This window comes from Protopterus annectens, chromosome 1.part1, assembly GCF_019279795.1.
Source record: "Protopterus annectens isolate FY-2018-M chromosome 1.part1, PAN1.0, whole genome shotgun sequence".
Taxonomy (NCBI): Eukaryota; Metazoa; Chordata; order Ceratodontiformes; family Protopteridae; genus Protopterus; species Protopterus annectens.
Window position 1 is genome coordinate 1,226,973,750 of NC_056726.1, and position 23,243 is coordinate 1,226,996,992.

The 23,243-nt window shown below is 39.6% G+C and overlaps 1 protein-coding gene across 2 annotated transcripts in view; it reads left to right on the forward strand.

Moving 5' to 3' along the window:
* Positions 1-23,243, forward strand: part of LOC122809467 (gastrula zinc finger protein XlCGF57.1-like) — a 203,599-nt gene that overhangs the window by 146,728 nt on the left and 33,628 nt on the right. For both annotated transcript variants that reach the window (XM_044081004.1, XM_044081013.1), the window contains one exon: positions 22,917-23,042. In XM_044081004.1, coding sequence (XP_043936939.1) covers positions 22,917-23,042 — 126 coding nt within the window. The remainder of the gene's footprint in view (positions 1-22,916; positions 23,043-23,243) is intronic.

Sequence of the window (23,243 nt, forward strand, 5' to 3'; positions counted from 1 at the left end):
ACTGATTATGAATCTTCAGATCAGGTTTCCATTTCTTCTGATCAGGAATTTTCTATTCCCCCTTATGAAAACTCTGATGCAGAAGAATCCATCCCTTCTGCTTCTCCTCCTGAGGATTTTTCTTTTGGAGAAACATTGCATACCTTAAGGGAACATTTTCATTGAGAGAGTCAGGATTTTTCAGAATCCAAAAAAAGGCTTAGGGATTTTCTTCTTCTTCCTCAGCATAGGCCTTTGGCTATACCTCCTGTTTTAGACATTGTTAATGATGTTTTGGCTACTGATTCCCTGCCTCCGGCTCCTAGTAAGCCAGACAGATATTACTGGGTTCCTGACTCCCACAAGTTTCTTTTCAAAAATCCTACTGCTGACCCTGAAACAATTTCTCAGGGTCCCAAGGATGTTAAGGCTTCTACTGCTAAAAATCCTACCCCTTCTGATAGAGACTCCAGCGCGCTGGATAGATGGGGTAAGAAGGTTTATACGTCTGAACTGGCAATCAGGGCTTTAAACTGTCAATTTCATATGCTTAAATATCAACAGCATGTCATGGGCTTACTTAAACAGAAAAAGATGATGATTTCTGATTGTGTGGGAAATAGAGTTACAGGATTTATTGCATTCAGCTGAACACGTTGGAAAGTATACTTTGCAGTGTGGTTTTGATTCCTTGGAGGCCTCTTGTAGGGCCACCATAACTGGATCTGTGATAAGAAGGCATGCTAGGCTCAAGGAGCAGAATCTGCCTGATCATGTTAAAGCTAAATTGTTGGATGCTCTTTTACAGCAGGATAGTCTGTTTGGTAATAAGGCAGAAGAAGTTTTGAAAAAGATGAAGACAAAGCTAAATCTATGCAAACTGTAAAAGATTTCTTGCAAGTGCAGACACCCAGGTTCAGTAGGCACTGGTCTACTAAGAATTGGTCCTTTCCAGTACCCAACAGAGCCGCTCAGGTCAAACCCAGACACTCCAAAGGCTCCAAATTTCAGTCACAAGGAACTTACAGGACAAAACAATGGGGTGCCTCCACCTCCAAATAGAAGTAGCAAAGCACCCCCCTACGGTAAACACAGTCTCAATGACTTTCCTCTGCCATTTCCAAGCACTTATCTTTTGGCAGCCCCTTTGGGGGGAAAACTAGCACTTCATGCTCAAAATTGGCATCTAATTACCCAGGACAAGTTGGTATTAAATATAGTATACCAGGGATACAGATTTCATTTCCACACGTTGCCAATTCCAAACGGATGACCAGATCTACCTCCAAATCAGTGGGCAGAGGCCCAGAAACAAGTCATGTCCCTTATGGATATGGGGGCTATTCAACCAGTACCAGAAAAGGAAAAAGGACAAGGTTTTTATTCAAAACTTTTCCTGGTACCCAGAAAAGACCAATCATGGCATCCAATTCTGGACTTATCCATTCTAAATACCTTTCTGGGCATTCCAAAATTCAAGATGCTGACTCTACAACAGCTACTGACTATGCTAGGCAAGGATGCCTAGTTGGTAAATCTAGACTTAAGAGGCTTATCTGCATATCCCAATTGGGGAATCTTGCAGAAGATGCCTCCGCTTCAAAGCAGGCTATTTGCATTACCAGTTCTCTGCACTGCCCTTTGGCTTATCTACTGCGCCCAGGGTCTTCACAAAGTGCCTGGCACCAGTGATTGCATTTTGCAGACAAAGAAACATTCAAATTTATCCTCATCTGGATGATTGTCTAATTCGGGCAGAAAACAATGACACTCTTCTACAACATCTGGCGTTTGTAAAAAGGCTTCTAACATGCCTAAGGTACACCATAAATGAAAAGAAATCACAACTGGTACCCTCTCAAATAATTACATTTCTGGGTGCAAGCTTGAATACAATTCACCAGATGGCTTAGCTCATGCCAGCAAACAAATTCAATTGATAACATACTTCAAACTTCAAAAACCCAGATATCTGCAAGACAAATTCTGCAGGCTTTGGGGTTCATGGCATCCTGCATTCTACTAATTCCATATGCAAGACTGCATATGAGGAAACTTCAATGGTACCTAAAAAGCTTTTGGAGTCAACATTGTCACAGCCTGGAAACAATGATTCCTCTCATGTCTTGCCTGCAGCAGGAGTTCCTATGGTGGGCAGAGGCCTGTCACCAAAACAAGGGGCTGTCATTCATTCTGCCCCCTGCCATCCAAACCCTGACTACAGACGCATCAGGCTATGCTTGGTGGGCCTATCTGGCAGGGAGATGCATTCGGGGCGAATGGATCCCAATTAAAATGCACCTACATATCAACCAGAAAGAAATGCTAACTGTACAGAATGCTCTGACAACCTTCAAGGACTTCCTTCATCCAGGACAACTACTGTTGAAGACAGACAACACCACAGTTATGTGGTACATAAACAAGCAGGGGGTACCCACGCCTACCCTGCCATGGCCTTGTGGAACACGGCCTTGACTTACCAAATACATCTACAAGCTCAATTCCTGCCAGGAAAGCAAAATACTCTGGCAGACGAACTAAGCAGAAACCTTATGGACCCACACAAATGGAAACTGGATCCACAAATCTTCAGCATGTTGACATGAAAATGGGGAGCCCAGACATAGATCTTTTTGTCTCTCCCCAAAACTGTCAGACCAATTCTGCACAAGAATTCATCACAAATAAAGCTTGGAAAGTGGATGCTCTGTCCTTCAGCTGGAAATCCCCATCAGTCTATGCCTTTCCCCCTCTGCCTCTGCTCTCCAAGGTTTTACTAAAAGTTAGACAGGAAAAAACAGAAATTATTCTAATTGCTTCAGACTGGCCTCTCCAACACTGGTACCCGCTTCTAAGGAGTATGTCACACCTTCCTCCATGGACTTGCCTCAGACACCTCATCTATTGTCTCAGCAGAACTATCAAATTCTGCACACTCTGCTCCAAACTCTGAATCTTGCAGCATGGCTAATCAACTAATTTCACCAGTCACATCTCTCAGTAAACCTATGATGGATGTCATTTTGAAGGCTAGAAGGCCTAGTACTAGAAAAGCTAAGGCTGATAAATGGAAACTATTTTTGTGCCTGGAACCAAGCACGAGGAATAAACACAGCAATGCCCAATATTCCTCAGATTCTGCAATATTTAACTGAGATGCTTCACAAGGGCCTATCTTTTTCTGCTATAAAAATCCATGCTTCTGCCATCTCAGCTCATTACAACACAGAACCTCCTCTCTTTTCTTATCCCCTGCTAAAGCAGTACCTCAGGGGCCAAAAATTTGAGACCTCCCAGAAGCGCACCAACTCCTGCATGGAACCTCAATTTTGTGCTGGAAAAACTTTCCCTACCTCCTTCTGAACCAGGTGCTACTGCAGACATAATATTTCTTTCTTGGAAGACTGCCTTTCTTTTAGCAGTCACTTCAGCTAGAAGGATTTCAGAACTACAGGCTCTCATGGCAGTGGAGCCTCTCATTATCTTTTATCCGGACAGGGTGGCCCTCAGGACCAATCCATCCTTTATGCCTAAGGTGGTATCCAGTGTGGCTGTTAACCAGACCATTCATCTGCCAACTTTTTTACCAAATCTGCAGAACAAGGGGGAGTGGATTCTGTATTCATTGGATATACACAGACAACTAAGATTCTACTTAAACAGGACAAAATCTCTAAGAAAGTCTGAGCAACTACAGGTGGCATTTGCTGCAGGGACAGAGGGGAGGGCTCATTTCAAAGCAGACTATTTCAAAATGGATAAGCCATTGTATTCGTTTCTGCTACATGCACCATGGTAAACCTGTCCCCATGGGGATCAGATCTCATTCCACCAGAGCTGCATCTACTTCTGCAGCTTTTCTCAGAGGAGTTCCTATCAGAGACATTCTAGAAGCTGCTACTTGGAGCTTAGTTCATACGTTCACCAAACATTACCATTTACCTCTCTTCTCTAAATCCAGGGCAGGCTTTGCCACTGCTGTCCTGCAGGGCCTTATAGCTGCTCCTAATGCTGTAAAATTCCATCCTCCCATTCATAGCTTTGGGATTCTACTGAAATGTAATGACTGCAACAGTGAAACATGAAGAACATAGTACAGTTGTGTACACTTACCATAAAAGTAGATGTTGGAGTGTATTCACTGTTGCAGTCCGGGTTATCCTACCCGCCAGCCCCCTTTTTTTTCTCTATTATTATACCTCTTCTTTCCTTCACTATATGCTCAAAAGCCATTTTGGTGTATTTGCTTTTAGTTGGAGGTAAATTTTTTGTGTTCTAAATTACATGTGTGTGTGTGTGTGTGTGTGTGTGTGTGTGTGTGTGTATATATATATATATATCTCTATATAATAATTTCTTTTTTTTTTTTTTTTTTGCTCCCCATTTGGGGAGGCACCTGACATCTGGGGCAAGTAAAACTGATTAAAATGGCGTTGGCTGCATGTTTTATACCCCTTACGACCTGACGTCATGGAAGAGGAGACAGCAACCGATGCAGGATCCAAGACTTTGTTATTCAGGCTGATTGAGTTCAACCTGCCAGCAGATTACCCGAATGTAATGAATGCAACAGTGAATACACTCGAGCATCTACATTTATGGTAAGTGTACACAACTGTATTTTTCTAGTGGTCCTGATAGATACTGTTTTAACTCATTACAGCCAGGTACACCTCCAGGCATTTCTGCAGTTACCTCCTACTGCACCTCTAGGCGTTGAATATTGCTTGTTCATATTTGCATTAATAATTCCAAGACCATGTTACATACAAGGTATCAGGATCTTTTACCTTGAAGCATACATGATGGCAAACATAATTGTATTGATATTTAGACTGTGTCAGTGAGTATTTTTTAGAAATGAAAGGTGATAACGTAATTGTTTAAAGGCTCAAGCCACACCTACTGGGAGTTAAATGTACACACACAAAAGAACTGTACTGGAGGGAATGCATTAAGGTTTTTAAGAAGCATCCTGGAATGTTCTTGGGACCCAGGGAGGTTTTTTGGCTTTAGCAAGCAGAGTAAGGACCTGTTCCCTTCATAATAACCAGTAGGGGATGGTTGTGGGTATTTCTTTGGGTGTGGTAGGAGGTGATGGATGGGGGGGGTTTGAACTGAACATGTCGGCCAGCATGTTTTATAGTTTCAGGCTTAACCTGGCACGTTGCTGAGCATTTCCCCTTAGGTTACGAGCATAATTAAAAAAGAAAATTATGGTTATCTATTCATCTTTTAACTTTAAATCTTTCTTTGAAAGCTTAAGTATCAGTTTCATAGATTCGTAGACATTCTAGGGTCACTGTACCTAATGACCATTCATACCTTGCTAGTACACTTCCACAGGCTAAACCTGGTTTCTGCAGGAGTACCATATCAGTCAACCCTGGAGTAAATATAGGGATACCCATGCAGTCATCTATGTTATGTTTAAAGGAAGATGGTGAGGCCCATACAGAAGAAGTTTTGAGGTTTGGGAGGCACTGGGTTAAAAAGTGGTGAAAATGTAGGTCCCTGTCTGTATTGTAAGAGTTTTTGGACTTGTGAAGATTCAAAAGGTCTAGGACAATTGGGTCTCTGACAGAGTCAGTAATACAGAGATCTCCCCTCAAAAGCCTTTGAGATACTAAATACAGGAATAGAGCTTCCACCCTCTCTTGCCAGCTCATGGACTTTGTTAGTGGATCTTTTTGTTTAGGGGTCTTTCTAATTGTTTGGAATGTTTAGTGAGATACATCCCAAAGGGAGCCTTATACTGTATAACTAGAATGGTTATTGCTGAGTGTAAGGGAGTGGTTACCTTTTCAGACTTTGATATTCCTTGGACATATAGCTGAGCTAAATAAAAGGATTTACTGACTGCCATTGTCACATGATGGCCAAAAGAGGGGAGTATCCACTCAAGAAGCTAGGTCCCTGACTATATTTTCATTTTGTAATGCTGTGTTAATGGTACAGTGTGATGACTGGAGGGGTTATCTGCCAAAAGTGATGATACAGCACTTTTTTGCTTTTAGTTTGAGCTCGTTTTTAGTACACAACAAGTTTACTAGAGAGAGAGGCTGGTCATGAACTTGTGTTAACATATATAAACTATTTGTGTAAGTAAAGCTGCTGACGTTGTTTGGCAGACTCAGGGTTGACAATTCGATACATGGCCTGCTGTAACACCCTCGGACCCTGTGATACCAGTCTGGATTTTAAATCTGCTTGAAATGAAAGATGCTGCCAGTACAACTTCCTCAAATGAATAGTTGTATATTCTAGTTCAGCAAATGTAGATTTAAGATAAGTATTTCTTTCAAATTTGAAGTTTTAAGTCCAAAGATGTCCTCTGAATATGAATCATAAAAAAACTATCCGAATAAGACCCAAATCGCATGGATAAACAAAAGCAAGCAATTATCCATGATGGTCATACATGAAGTAGCGCAGAATAAACATAAGACGTTCATAGCGGACATCTGTAAACTTCCAATGGATATAAACCAAATATAGATTGGCACCCAGTTATAGCAGAGGGCCACCAAATATGGCAAAGGGGAATTTTAATGTTTAACATACACACAATGTAAATGTAAAATACAGTGCAACTCATGCAGCTTTAAAAATATTGTACAATTGTTCCATTCTATTGTACAGTAATTCAGTAATGTTGCTTATCCAGCATTTCTAACAATGTAAACTTCACATTAAGTGCACTTAATTAGACACATAATTAGAGACAAGAAGATTCTCCTTAATGCAATTGCCCGTATAGGATCAGGGGCCAACAACTTTAACTTGTCTGCATTCCTGACATATCTATATATTTATATCTATATATAATGGATATATAGCTATGTGCATCTATCTATATATGCATATAGTCTGTATGTACATATACATATATATATATATATATATAGGTTCCATTCAGAATCTCGAACAGCTGAAAACCAGAGTTTCATATGGCCGAGACCATATGATCTAGTTTTCAGAAGCTCGAAATTTTGAACGGAGATCTGCATACAGTGCAGAATGGGAGAGTTTCCTTTTCTCTGCTGTAGTGCGATCTCAGAGTTGGTATATTTAAGTAGCGGGGATGGGGGATAAAAACATTTATTTATTTATTTTTGATTCATTTCAGGATTTTGAGCCTATGAAAACTATGAAATTCGGGTTTTCGGCTATTCGAGATTTTGAAGTGAATCTACACACACAGACACACAGACACAGAGACACAGACACACATGCACACAGACACACAGACACACAGACACACACACATTTTATAGGGCTCATAATGCAGTCACAGTTATATTCTCTCCTTCTGGATTTTTGCTTTGACCAGCTTCTTGTTCATCTCATGTCGTTAAAAACAGAGGCAGAGAGTAAACATTCCCTAACATTGGATGGGAAATCATAAATTCACCCCTGAGTTGGCACCTTGTCTCCTGTAGACTGAGACTACCAGTAAATATTCCCAAACCAGCATACCCCTCCGCATATTTTTTTAGCAACTACTTAATTCGCACATCCCTCTGATTTTAGATGCACATGTTACAAGGGGACACAATTGGATTGGGTTGCACAGTTAGGCTTATAAATGCTCTGGTTGGCATTAGCATAGTGTATATCTATACACTTATGAATCTTACTGTATGTTTTGTGTGCTCTTCCCTCATATTTCCTTTGTTTTCTGTGTTCTTTCCTCCAGTTCTGTAGGTTCACAGGTAAATATTAGGCTATCAGTCTGCAGACTGTTGCAGGCCCAGCCAATTACTATACTTAAGAATCAAACCCTGCACCTTGCATCTGAGAGATTAAAACCTTAACTGTTATGCCAACCCTCCCCTGTAAGTGATTACTAGGCTAATGACCCCAGAAGGCTGTTTAAGTATAGCCATAGTTCCCGAGGTGAGACTCAATCCTTGTACCTTGTGTCTGTGAGGTAAACACATTTAGCCATTATGTTAATCCTAAACCCAAACAAAAAGCATGTTCCCTGGGTGGGCTTGAGCCACCAACCTTTTGGTTAATAGTTGAATGCATTTACCCACTGCACCACAGAGACGTAAACAAATTCAAACCCTAAACCCTTGCCACTGGAAGCTACTCATTGACAAATTGGAGCTTTAGTCCTCTGTGCTAACAGCCAGAGTAGACTGCTGTGTCCAGGGTCTTGTCTGCCCCACGTATCTTGCCAACATCACTGGGTCCCTTTGCTTACTTCCTTTTTAGTTATTCTTTTTTCCAAAGATGCATCTGTGTTAGATGTTCTTTGTGGTCCTGGAAATTCCTCTTTGGCCTTTCACGCATTTTTCTGCCAGTCCATTTCTGGTGGGATATTTGAATGTATTTCTTTGCGTCTGTTGCTCCAGCTTTCATTCTGCACAGTGTCTGTAACAAAAGCTTGTGCTTCTCCCCTCTGTGTGGAATTTGTCTGTTTCCCTTCCATATTACAGTTAAGGTGGCAGGGTAGTTAATCCATGTAGGAATTCCCTGGACTTTCAGTGGCCAACAAGTCAGTCATTCCTTTTCTCATTTTAGGCAATAAATTGGAATAATCTTCCCCAGCTATATAAACATACCATTAAAGGATTTCATTTATGTACTGGTTTGTCTCATAATTTTTAAGTTTATAGTTGTTCAGGCATAACGTGTCTCAGCTGTCTCCACTTGCAACTTCCAACTCTAACAACTCTGTGGATTATTTCTGCCTTGGTTTCTTGCAGTTTGGATAAGTGAAATCTTGTTTCCAGCAATTCAAACAGCTTCTTTCCAGTTCTGTATCCAGAACTTGCCTACAGTTTCTTCTAGATTGGTTTTCTGGGTTATCCTGTTTGGCATTGTATTTTATTTTTTCATGTTTGTGTCACCTTGTACTCTGTTCCTGCATCTTTGATCTCAGAGCTGTTCCATTCTCTTCCAAGCCCTTTCAGCTTACTCGCTTTTATTTCTTGATTGACTGTTTGTTTCCATCATTAGACACTCCTCATCAACGAGAGTGCAGTCTGGAAAGTTGACAAAGCTGTTCTTCATCTGGAGCAGCTGTAAAATTTGCCAGTAGTTGCTCCTTGTTATTCCTCATCTTCCATTCTGATTTTTTCTTTTTTCTTTTCCACGTGGAACTGGTTGACTTTTTCTTGATCCATTCTCCAGAGTTCTGAATCTAATCATCTGACTTCCTCGAGCTGTCTGGTGCCCTTCTCATGAAACATTTTATGAAAATTCGCCCATATTATATGAAGGGCATTCAAAAGGTTGGTTATCAGGGTAAGTCGTAATACCACGAACAGTAGCAGATTTTATACACATTTATGAGAAATAAGGTTTAGAGCTCTGGGATGTCTAGATCAAAGACTGACAGGTGCTGATGAATAAGTAGAACAAAGGAAATTTGAGAAAATAGTAAGGGAAATTAAGTAGAACAAGTGTGATAAGAAAAACATTGCTTTTTAAAATTCCTAAACAAAAATTTATAGTACAAAAAAAAAAGTGTTGGTCATACAACTGGAGGGGGCAGACCTGTGATTGTAACCTTAAAAGAAATGGTGGCACTGTAAGGTTTACCTATAAATGATCCACTAACATTAAAAAACTATTGTTATTTAAGATACAATTCAGATCATCTAATGAGTACTTTAAATGTAGAAAAGCAGTAATTTCCAGTTTGTTGCACATAAAGGTTTTTAGACAGCCTAGTACATGATGCTTGTATTACTTTAGCTTCTTATATATGTGCTACCGTGGGCTTGGTGTATCTGGTAATAATGAGACATTTTGTGTAAGAAAACAAATTAGAATTTTGCATACATGGAATTTGAGAACATATTGTCCTTAAAAGAGAGAAAATATCAGCAATGGCTTATTAAATATGTTCTAGAGCAGGTTAATGATCATAATTTTAAGTTTATGGGCTTAAAGGTTTAGTGTACAGTAAAAAAACAAAGTATACATGCACAATACTTTATTGTATCATGGAATACGAAAAATTATTTAAGCCGGGTCTTAATTAGTGTAAAAAAAAAGGCAATTTTGTTCATTTAATTACAGCAGTTGTTTATAAGTGGTTAGTAGACCAATGACCCCAGAGGGGCATTTTAAGCCGAGTTATGCTTTCCCAAAATGTTTCTGACTGGTTTTGATGCCCTACATTTGTATTATGGGGTACATGTAGGTTTGAGCATGGGTAGTCAATGATCATCTACTAGAGTTATAGGAGTTACACCAGGAGTAAAGTTCTGATTTCCCATCCACTGGTCTAAGTTGCAGTTGAATTGGGTAAGAGAAAAACTCTGCTTGACATGAAGGGGTAGTCTGTGAGGCACACACCTGTTCCTCTAGCATGTCCTTTTTATGTGCAGACAAGGTTTAGGTTCCTAGAGCCAGTAATTCCGATGTTTTGGAGATGTGCCGCAGCTCCATCAGAGTGGGATCAGAGGATGCTATGTAGACTAGACACGGATCACCTGTCAGCAGCCTGTAGGATACAGTACAGGAATTGGGCTTTGAGGGTAAGCATGTCCTGTACAAAATATCAACACCCTGTAATCTTTTTGTGAGGAACCTGTGTAGAAGCTCCACTTGTTGCATATGTCTCTTCAGGTAAATACAGAAGGGTGGGTTGTACTCCAATATTTGCTTGAGGTCTGATTGAAGTGGAACAGTGACATTCTTTTTAACTAGATTTCATACCCTTGTTTATAAGTTGTGCAACATAGAATTATTTCCTTACCACCATAGATGTGATGGTCAGAGACCAGTTTACTGTGTACAAGTGTTCCCAAATCCCTGTCCAGTGAGTCTGCTCTTAGGATGTATTAATATGGTAGTTTCTATGGGTAGCTAACTTCCCAAAGGATACTTTTATTAGACTGTGGCTCTAGCACCAGTTATTTGTCTGCATCAGACTTTCTGGTAGGGTGTTTGTGTCTTTGGGGATTCTGTGACTGCACCCAGTTTGCAATCATCTAATAACCTAGTTAGCAAGAGGCCCTTGATTTTGGCATTGAATTCCGAGATGTAGATGCCAAAAAGGAGCAGTTCCAGCACTAAGCATTGAGGGACTTCATTAATGACTGGCATCTTTGTGGAGATTTGACTCCCTATCCTGATGTCTTGGATCCAGTCTCTGAGCCAGCTGGCTGTCCAGTGGGTAACTTGGGGGTTTATACCTAATTTCATGAGTTTATCAACCATTTTCAAGTGAGGTATCTTGTCAAATTTTTTAGACCAGGTCAAGGTTGGCAGTATGCACTGTTTTTCCATTGTCCATTCCTATGACTTTCTCAAAGAAGTCCACCAGGCTGAGTAGGTATGACCTAGCTTGACAAAACCAAACTGATTTGGATCTAGTGGCTGAAGGTTTTCTATGCCATTGTTTATTTCCATGATCATTCTTTCAATGGCTTTTCATCCGCGATTAGTCAGACATGTGAGTCTGTAGTTACCTGGGTCCATAGATGACAGTTGCAGTCCTCCATTCACTTGGCACAAAGCCTGGTTGGAGGCTGCTGTTAATTAGGGATTCTATTGGTCCTGATAAGACATATATTGTGGTGTTAAGGAGGCTTCCTGGGATATTATTGGGGCCTTTTGATGCAGTGTTCTTGGTCTTGGAGAATGGATTGAGGACTTTTCCAGCAGTCACTATGGAACAAGTTATGGTTGAGAGTATTTCCTGATGGGTGCCTGGGGGTATACAATTAGAGATACATTTGTTGACCAGTAGATTTGCTATATTTTCTAGCTTTGTATAGCTGGCTGCATTTATAGTTCAGCACATTGTTGTGCATTGCCCTTGAGGTTGCAGACATAGTTGAAGAAAACCTTGTGATTGTCCTTCAGCCTTGGAGACTATTCTTATCTAAAATGTGGCTTTGTTAGACTTTATTAGCCCACTGAATTGCTTATTTCAATTGAGGGAGTTTTTACCTTGCTGGGCCTTGCACTTCCTGTATTTTTGCCATGATTTAAGCTAACACCTCAGTAATGCCACAGTCAAGTGACACACGTTCAGGTAGTATTAGTAGAAGTGTAACAGCTGCAATGAGCTACACTGAGCAGCGAGATGAACAAGCATGCAACTTTGATAACACAATAGGGGCAATAAATAGACTAGCATATTGGCTCAGATGCCAGTGGAAGACTGTGTATAAATACAGCGGAAAGAATCCATAATCAGCAGAGTACACAAGGGTAGTGAAATGAATCGGCAACCAGCAGGGTACATAGTGGCAGTGAAATGAATCCACAGTTGACAGGTTATACAAGGGCTATACACAACCACACTGTCTCCAATAAGTGCACAAACCTCTTCTTATGAAAAACGGAAATTATTCCAAACACACTAAGCCATAAAAAAACACAGTGTAGAGCGCTTTCACCCACTTCAATGTGGGCTTTTTCAGAACACTGAAACACTGAACAAACACTCCTTTTATTTAAAATTTGGTGCCAAAAATAAATCCGGCATTTAAAACCATATACTGACTGTACTCTTATAGCAACCAGAACTGCATGCCCAAAAGAATATTTACACAAACATCGTATAAAACATATGACACTAAACATCTGACAATTTACATCTGCATCACAATCGAAAGATGAATGAAAGAGAAAAAATGTGTAACTAGTGAATCAAATAAGTTTCATAATGTATGCTTGTCACTAACAACTTTACTATATCCGAAAAACATATAACATACACTATATTTAAAATGTTATAAAATCGACTACAATGTAAATATTATTATTAAAATAAATTCATACATCCAATACCCATGTTCTTTGTTGATGATGTATGCCGCCTTGCATTATATACGTAATCATAAAAATAAAAATGACAATAAAAAATAAACACTTCCTAAATGTTGGAGGCAAAATTGTTTTATTATTTTTAAAAACTATGTATAACTATATGTGCCCTGCTAGTCACTTGATGCAAATGAGACTACTGCATCTCTAAAATTGATTTACAGGAAATATAATCATTAAGTCCAGGTGGATTCATGGCATCTAAATATAATTGCCACCACATTTCCTTAAATGCTAGTAGTGCTTTATAGTCACACCCCCGAGGATCTGTATTAATAATTTCCAATATAGCAAACTTAAATTCATGAGTGTCGCCCATCTTTTCAATATGCCTGTATAATGCATTAGTAGTGTCTTTCCTTCTTATACAGTAAACGTGATCATATATACGTTTTCTAAAACCTCTTTCAGTTTTGCCTATGTAAAAACCACAACATGCTATGCACTTTGCCAAATAAATAATCATTTTGGTCTTGCAGTTGCCATATTTGAATTTAATCCTTGTATGACCCATATTGTCAATCATTATACTAGCTGCTTCTAATATATATCCACATTGATTACACATCCCACATTTTGCAATATGTTTCCCTTTGTTATTTTTTATTGTGGATGTCATTTGGTTATATCTCTCCAGATACCATTTAATATTGTGACCCATTCTGAACACAAATCTAGGTTTAGTTCCTATTATATCTGTCCAACTCGTATCCCTCAGCATCATGAACCAATATTTAGATATGTTCATAACCTGTTCTACCTCCAAGTTGTATGTTAATATACAAGATCTCTCATATTGAATGGTATCTATTCGATTATCTTTGTTTGTGATGTTCATCGTGTTTCACTGTTGCAGTCATTCCCTTGGGTTATCCTGCTGGCAGGCTACCTGCAGTCAGCCCGAATTCCAAAGTCCTGGTCTGGCTTCGGTTGCTGTCGCCTCTTCCCTGATGTCAGTGCACCAGGGGTATAAAAGATGCAGCCGACGCCATTTTCTTCAGTCTTTCTTGCCGCGCGGTGCCCGAAGCAAAAGCAGTTCGCAAGTGCCGGTCAGCCGACTCCTGAGATTTTCTAAATCGAATTTCAGATCCGAAGTCTTCAATAAAGCTAAGTACCCCATTGGGGAAACTTTTTTCTTGCTCCAGACCGATGTCAGAAAAAGTTAACAATTGTATTTCTTGTGGGAAGCAAATACCTCATAAGGATTTCCACTCTTACTGTATTCCTTGCCTAGGCCCAGACCACAATGTTGCTAGTTGTCAGTATTGTGCTAGATTTAACCAACGCACTATTAAGCGTCGGTACGATTTCGCTTTTCATTATTTTGGCAGAAGGTTTAACTACATAATGCCGTCGGAACAACTGACAACCGGAATTCACAAAAAACGCAAGGATAAAGAGAAGGACAAGCATCCGAGGTCCAAAACCGACGATGAAGCCTCTGCTAGGCCAGTCGCCGGTTCACCGGTGCTCAGTGAGGCACTTTCACAGCCCCTAACTCCTGCTACCTCAGAGCCACAGGCTGCCTTCGACTCCCACGTGGAGACAGCTAGGCCACTGGATACTCAAGGTATTGGCCCTGTGGAAATTAATCCCTCAGATGGGTCTGGAGCCGCTGAGCAGGCATCGGCTTCTGAGGGTGTCTTCAGACCTACACAACTTTATATAAAGCCTACTTCAGCACCCAAGACAAAGTCTAAAACAGTTTTAAAGACAAGGAAAAAAGTACAGCATTCTCCAGGACAGACTTCTATGCCTAAGAAACAGATGCTCAAAATGGCTGAAGACCTAATTACTTTGATCCTGATAAGAGGCCTAGGCAAGACACTGAATATGATTCCTTTGATCAGGTTTCCATTTCCTCTGATTCCTCTTCTGATCAGGGATATTCTGTTCCTCCCTATGAGGATTCTGATGCTGAAGATTCTATTCCTTCAGTTTCTCCTCCTGAGGACTATTCATTCGGGGAAACCCTGCATACCATGAGGGAGCATTTCCATTGGGAGAGCCAGGATTATTCAGATTCTAAGAAAAGACTTAGAGATTTTCTTTTACTTCCTCAGCACAGACCTCTTGCAATTCCCCCTGTTCTAGACATAGTAGATGGTGTTTTTTCAGAGTCCGGCCTGTCTCCAGACTCTTTACCTCCTGCCCCTGTTAAGCCGGACAGATACTACAGGGTCCCAGACTCCCATAGTTTTTCTGGGTCAGCAGAAATTTATCTCACAGGGTCCCAAAGGGGTCAAGGCTGCTTCTGCCAAAAACCCTGTCCCCTCAAAGATTCTAGGGCTTTGGACAGATGGGGGAAAAGTTTATACTTCTGCCACCTTGGCTGTAAGGGCTTTAAATTTAGTTTCATATGCTCAAATATCAGCAATACTTAATGTCTGTTAAAACAAAAAATGTTGACAAATTCTGACAGTTCTGAGAACAAAGATTTGCAGGATTTATTGCATGCAGCTGAACAAGTGGTAAAACATACTTTGCAATGTGGCTATGATTCACTGGAGGCCTTATGCAGGGCCGCTGTTACAGGTTCTGTTATTAGAAGGCATGCTTGGTTAAAGGAACAGAATCTGCCTGATCATGTTAAAGCAAAATTATTGGATGCTCCTTTACAGCATGATGCTTTGTTTGGTGTTAAGGCAGAAGAGGAAAATGGAGGATAAGGCAAAATCTATGCAGACAGTAAAGGATTTCTTACAGGTACAGCCACCCAGATTTAGCCGGAACTGTCCCTCTAAGAATTGGTCCTTTCCAGTGTCAGACAGACCATAAAGAGGCAGGTTCAGATGCCCTAGAGGCAGGCAACAGCCCCAGGGCTCATACAGGCCCAAACAATTGGGGGCCTCTACCTCCAAAAGTGGAGAAGACAAATCACAGCCTTATAGAAAACGGTCCCAATGACTTCCGTCTGCCAATGCCAAGCACTTATTTTTTGGCAGCACCCTTAGGGGGAAAGCTAGCACTTTTTTCACAAAACTGGAACAAGATCACCCAGGACAAATGGATCTTAAATATAGTCTCTCAGGGCTACAGGCTCCACTTTCACACCCTTCCAAACGCAAAGGGTATGCCAAACCTGCCATGCAATCAATAGCAAAAGGCACAAAAACAAGTTTCATCTCTCATGGACATGGGGCTATTCAGCCAGTGCCACAACAAGAGCAGGGACAAGGATTTTACTAGAGACTTTTCATAGTACCAAGAAAGGACAAAGCCTGGAGACCAATTCTGGACCTGTCTATTCTAAATACCTTTCTGGACGTCCCAAAATTCAAAATGTTGACTCTACAGCAGCTTCTGTCCATGCTGGACAAGAAGGCTTGGCTTGTAACTTTGGACCTCAAAGAGGCATACCTGCATGTCCCAATCAGACAATCTTGCAGAAGATACCTCAGATTCATAGCTGGCTCAATGCACTACCAATTCTCTGCACTGCCCTTTAGCTTATCTAATGTGCCCAGGGTCTTCTCAAAATGCCTGGCACCAGTAATTGCATTTTGCAGACAAAGAGGAATTCAAATATATCCCTACTTGGACGACTGCCTTATTCAAGCAGTGAACAAAGATATTCTACTACAGCATCTGGCGTTTGTAAAAAGATTACTAATTTGCTTAGCGTACACAGTAAACGAAAATAAATCAAAACTAGTACCCTCTCAAGAGATAATATTCCTGGGTACAAGCTTAAATACAACTGCCCAGATGGCTCATCTCACGCCAGACAAACAAAGGTATCTGACTTCTTATTTCAAAGACATGGCAACAAAGAAATATTCTGCAGGCTCTGGGCTACATGGCATCCTGCATTCTACTAATTCCATATGCAAGACTGCATATGAGGAAACTACAATGGTATCTAAAAAGTGTTTGGACTCCACATTGCCACAGCCTGGAAATAATAATTACTCTCATTCCCTGCCTGCAACAGGAATTTCAATGGTGGGCACAGACCTGTCACCACAACAAGGGACAGCCATTCACCTTACCCACTGCCAGGCAGACACTAACAGATGCATCAGATTAAGCCTGGAGGGTGCACATGGCATGAAAATGTATTCAGGGCACATGGCCCACAAACCAAATGCATCTTCATATCAATCTAAAAGAGATGCCAGCTGTACAAAATGCCCTGACAGCCTTCAAGGACCTACTTCATCCAGGACAACTACTGATAGACGGACAATACTACAGTCCTGTGGTACATAAACAAGCAAGGGGGCACACATTCCTGCCCCCTCTGCAGGCAAGCCATGACTTTGTGGAACACAGCATTGACTTATCAAGTACATCTGCAAGCACAATTCCTGCCAGGAAAGACAAATTCTTTGGTAGACAAACTAAGCAGAAACCTCATGGATCCTCACGAGTGGAAACTAGATCCACAAATCTTCAACATGATAACAGGGAAATGGGGATGCCCAAACATAGATCTATTCACCTCCCCTCACAACTGCCAGCTATAGAGATTCTGCACTCGGACTTACCACAAGCAAGCATGGAAAGTGGATGCCCTTTCATTCAGCTGGAAAGCCCTTACAGTGTATGCCTTCCCTCCTCTGCCTCTCCTCTCCAATGTACTCCTAAATGTCAGACGAGAAGCCAAAAATGATACTGATTGCCCCAGACTGGCCACGCCAGCACTGGTACCCAATCCTAAAGAGCTTGTCTCAAGGCCCAGCCTGGACATTGCCTCTAATACCTCATTTGCTGACCCAACAGAACAGTCAGATCCTGCACAGCTAACCCAGAACCCTAAATCTGGCTGCATGGCGGATAATGTAATCATTCAGAACACACCTCTCTCTAAAACGGTTATCTATAACTGTTCCGATTTGGGAATAAGGTGAAAATAATAAATCATGAAATAACTTAACCAATGATGAAATACAAACTTTAAGGACTCTACAAATGAACAACAATATTAGCGCTTACCGTTTATAATAAAAGTTCTTGATGTTTAAAATTTGATTAGATGTTTTCTTCGTGGTGAGTCCGAAGTTTTGGTATATTTATTTTAACAATATTTAGAGTTATGTAGCCAGATAAAGGGGGAGGGGTGGTTATTTATGATGATTTATATATCAAAAAAATGTCAGGCAATTATGAAACTGTATTAATTAATGAGGTTCACGTTGCATATCGACGTATTGATTCCTATTTAGAGGAATTTCTCATTGATGGAAGAATAACAGATGTGGTATCTGACAGTTTGAAAGTTAAATAGCCGTGACTTGCGACCTTAGTAGATATTCCTAAAGTCCATAAAAATGTACCAGCACACCCCTCCGACCAATAGTATCCGGTAGCAAATCTAAAACTTTCCCAGTTGGAAAAGTTATAGATATCTGGCTCAAACCAATATATGATAACATAGTTCATATGGTTAAGGATTCCTGGGAATTTAAGCAACTTCCCGGTAAACTCATGGAAAGAGGAATGCATAGTAGTTACTATAGATGTTATAGATTTATTTTCATGCATCCCAAAACAAGAAGGGTCGGATGCCTTCTGTAACAGTATCAGAAGACATACCAATTTTGACTGGGATAAAACCTGTTTGATATTAGAATGTATGTCTATAGTATTAGATAACAATTTTATCTATTATGAAAGCGAACATTTTCGTTAAATTAGGAAAGTGGCAATGGACGCTGCCTGCGCACCTATTTTTGCAAATTTGGTTATGTTAGATTGGGAGGATACCATATTGTTTCCCCAGTGAATATTTTAAGAAAATTAAACATCACTCCAGATTACTAGATGACATATATATTCTGTGGGATGACAGTATTGAGAATTTACTTAAGTTTATTGATTTTATCAGTAACAGTAGTACATTCTTAAAATTTACTCATGCCTATAGTCAAGTTGGTTTACCCTATATAGACACTTTATATATATATATATATATATATATATATATATATATATATATATATATATATATATATATATATATATATATATATATAGACATGAAGGGGAAGTCAAATCCCATATACATTGGAAAAGTACCTTTTCTAATGATTATTTAGACTATGGGAGTTACCACCCAGAGAAAATGAAGTATAATATATTTAAGGGTCACTGTATAAGAGCTGTACAAATGACCTCACATTATACTGAGATGGTAAATGAAGTAACCTTTATTGCACATTTATTTGAAGAGAGGGGATATATCCCCCTGTGATGATGGAAAAAAACAGGACAAAACATCATGTTGGAATGGGGGAAAAAAATACAAACCGTTATTGGGTTCTGGAGATATTCAAAGGTTTAGACCTAACAAGTCAAGTAACATAAACAAAGATAATCGAATAGATACCATTCAATATGAAAGATCTTTTATATTAACATACAACCTGGAGGTAGAACAGGTTATGAACATATTATCTAAATATTGGTTCATGATGCTGAGGGATATGAGTTGGACAAATATAATAGGAACTAAACCTAGATTTGTGTTCAAAATGGGTCACAATATTAAATGGTATCTGGAGAGATATAATCAAATGACATCTACAATAAAAAATAACAAAGGGAAACATACTGTAAAATGTGGGATGTGCAATCAATGTGGATATATATTAGAAGCAGCTAGTATAATGATTGGTAATATGGGTCATACAAGGATCAAATTCAAATATGGCAACTGCAAGACCAAAATGATTATTTGGCAAAGTGCATAGCATGTTCCGGTTTTTACATAGGCAACACCGAAAGATGTTTTAGAAAAAGTATATATGATCGTGTTTACTGTATAAGAAGGAAAGACACTACTAATGCATTATACACGCATATTGAAAAGATGGGCGACACTCATGAATTTAATTTTGCTATATTGGAAATTATTAATACAGATCCTCAGGGGTGTGACCATAAAGCACTACTAGCGTTTAAGGAAATGTGGTGGCAATTATATTTAGATGCCATGAATCCACCTGGACTTGATGATTATATTTCCTGTAAATCAATTTTAGAGATGCAGTAGTTTCATTTGCATCAAGTGACTAGCAGTGCACATACAGTTATGCATAGTTTTTAAAAATAATAAAACAATTTTGCCTCCAACATTTAGGGAGTGTTTAGTTTTTATTGTAATTTTTATTTTTATACCAAAGAAAGACCGCAAACCAATCCAGTAAATGCTCCGTTGCTAAAGAAAGTAATAAAATTTGAAAAAGATTTGTAGAAACGGAGCAACAGCAGTTAAAACGCTGATGTAATATATCATTAAAAGTTTAATAAGTACAAGTTCCAACAAAAGATAAGCGCTTTCGCTAATCAAGCTTCTTCAGATCTATATACTCTGTGCTTCATAACTCAAAACACCATTTAAGTACAGATTCAAAAATCTAACAACCAATCATGTTCAAATATCAATTAGCATTTTAAAAACATACACTTTATCTCGTTTAAAACCGAGGGAGGCATTGACCTCGGTTTTAAACGAGATAAAGTGTATGTTTTTAAAATTAATAAATTTTAAATAAAAGGAGTGTTTGTTTAGTGTTTCAGTGTTCTGAAAAAGCCCACATTGAAGTAGGTGAAAGCACTCTACACTGTGTTTTTATGGCTTAGTGTGTTTGGAATAAATTCCGTTTTTCGTAAGAAGAAGAGGTTCGTGCACTTATTGGAGACAGCGTGGTTGTGTATAACTCAGTCGGAAGCAGTTCTTGATTCATTCAGGTTATACAAGGGCAGTGAAGTGAATCGGCAACTGTCGGCCAAGTGGAGTGAAATGAATTGGCAGTTGGCAGAGTACACAATGGAGTGAAATGAATCATCAGAATACATAAGCAGAGTGAAATGAATCGGTAATTGGCAGAGTGCTCAGAGTGAAATTAATCTGCATTTGACAGAGTACTCAATTGGAGTAAAATGAATCGGCAGTCAATAGGGTATTCAAGCAGAGTGAAATGCATAAGCAGTTGGTGGAGTACAGAAGTGAACTGAAATGAATTGGCAATCGGCAGAGTACACAAGAGCAAACTGGCTTAGTGGTCATAACAGTAGTGTGCAAGTGCAATGAAGTAATCCAGTTATTTAGCTCAGATGTCACAACAGAAGATTATATAAGTGCAGAGAAATGAATCGGCAATCTGGCAATAATTCTGCAAAAGCAGTGAGATTAAATGACAAGTAGGCTTGGATAACCCAAGAGTAGAATAGACATGGAGCAGTAAACCAGGCTAACTCACTAGCTGTGACACAACAGCACAGTGTATACCAGCAGCACGAGACAGCAGAGTGCAAAACAGTAGAAATTTAACAACAGAGTTGGCACCACTACAAGTGCAGTGTTAATAGCAAAGATTTAACAGTGGGTATAATAGTGGGTTTTACAGCAATACAGTTAATTTATATGAAGTGGGTTTTACAACATCAAAAGTGAATGTACATGGTTCCAAGGGTGATTTACTTGAGGTGAGCAATTAATCAGTGGTGTTCCTAGTGCCTGGAACAATAGTGCATAGCTGTGCACACCTGTGCATTACCATGCAACTACATGAAACTGCATGACTGTGACTATTCAGCAATTTGCTGAACAGATAATTGTAGACACCACAGTAAGTAGAGTTACCTGGATGGACACAATGTCCTGTAGAGCTGTTGCAGTACTAGATATTGCAAGTGTTTTCAGTTGCCAAAAATAGTTCCCAGGAATGCACAATCCCACTGAGCAAAAGGTTCCACTTCCCAGGTATTGTGAAACTGGTTTTCACATCAACAGTTATTAATAATGTGACTTCGTAGTGAGATACATGGCTGCACCATTTAGCTGTCTGAGTAAGGAAAAGCAAGCATAAAAAGCGAAGATCAGTAATGAGAGCTGCCTGTCGGGACCAGGATTCGACACGTCACAAAAGTACTCTAGTCTCTTCACAATAGGCACTCCTGTGGCATTGTTGTGCAAATGAAAAGGAATGATTTGAGACCAAACTTCCTTGGATTATATGAAGAAACATAATAGAGCTCTCCGAATACATGTCCAAGGCTAGTATGAAACTAGTCTTGAGTGGCACCCTACTGTCTTCCAAAGTGATGCCACACTGTAAAAAATTAACTTCAGCAATTGACTTGGATCTTGAATTGATGTATGTTGGTTTAACATCATTGATAATTACTGGTGTATATTGGCAGCATTTAGGTTCTCTGCCTTGACCTGCATGTATGATTATAACTTATGTGCTCTACAAAGAGCCAGTTTGTAATGAAAAGAGTATGTGGATCATCCTGTTCAGCATTCCCTGCCTACCTTAATTAAATAAACTTAACATGTCCCACTAAGTCACCGGGATGCTACTGTAACCCAAAAAACAAAAAATGGATAAATAGAACGTGTGAGGGGTTTGTGCGATATGTGAAATATCCTGCACTGTTAATGTTACAGAAGTCTGTAAACGTATACCCCAGTCATATACTCCAAGTTATTTCATGTAACACACACCACCTCCCATAAGAGATGTGGGTTTGTGTATGTGAGGAAGCCCACTCCTGTACAGAAGGAAGGGAGAACAAATGTTTATACTTCTGAGGCAAAGAATGCAGATGTGATTGCGAAAATATGATACAGGGATAAAAAAGTGGGTGTGAACACTGTGACTATTTCCATATATTTATAACATAATTAGAATTTAGCATTTTTTTCCTTTTGATTACGATCAGAATACGTTTAAAGCTTTCTTCAGCCAGTAAAACTTCTGTTTGCTACATATTCAGTAATATGTAGTTGGGACAGTGGCCTAATGGTTAAGGTGTTTGCCTTGCAAACATAAGGTGCAGGGTTTGAGTCTCACAAGGGACAATTGGCTAGGCTGAAAATGGCTCGCAAGGGCATTTAGCTTACTTGGGCAGATAGCCTAGTATGAACCTATGAACCTATACCCCAGGGATTACTTCAGTGTCACTGCTTGACAGAGGCACAGCAAAATAATAGGCATAGTTTTTTTCAAACTAAAGGGGTGGCGAAAGCCACATAACTATGGGCTAGGCTTATAAATGCCCTTGGGCAGATAGCCTAGTATGAACCTATGAACCTATGATTGTGGATTCGTATTAAATGAAATGTGATGTTCATTACTCTAATTTTAATCTTGTGTATCATTATTCTGTTCTTTTTCTAGGCTACTGCATTCCAAAGGAGGAACTGTTGGCCCTCATAGAAAGAAGAGCAGTGCTGCTTGTTGGCTCTGTTAATGGTAAAGAGATGAAAGAAGAAAACAAGGATTGTTTGGAAATTACTCAAAACTGTAAGTGTATCTCTGACAAAAATTAGATTTCAGAATATATGTAGATAATTCTACTAAAATAATGTAGGCAATTAGACTTGCTAGGCTGCATATTCCTCTTTCCAGGTGGGAGGAATCTTGACATGGCAATGGCATACAAATTCCACAAGGATTACAAGCAAAGATCAAAACTGAACCCAGAGTCATGGCACTGTAGAACAG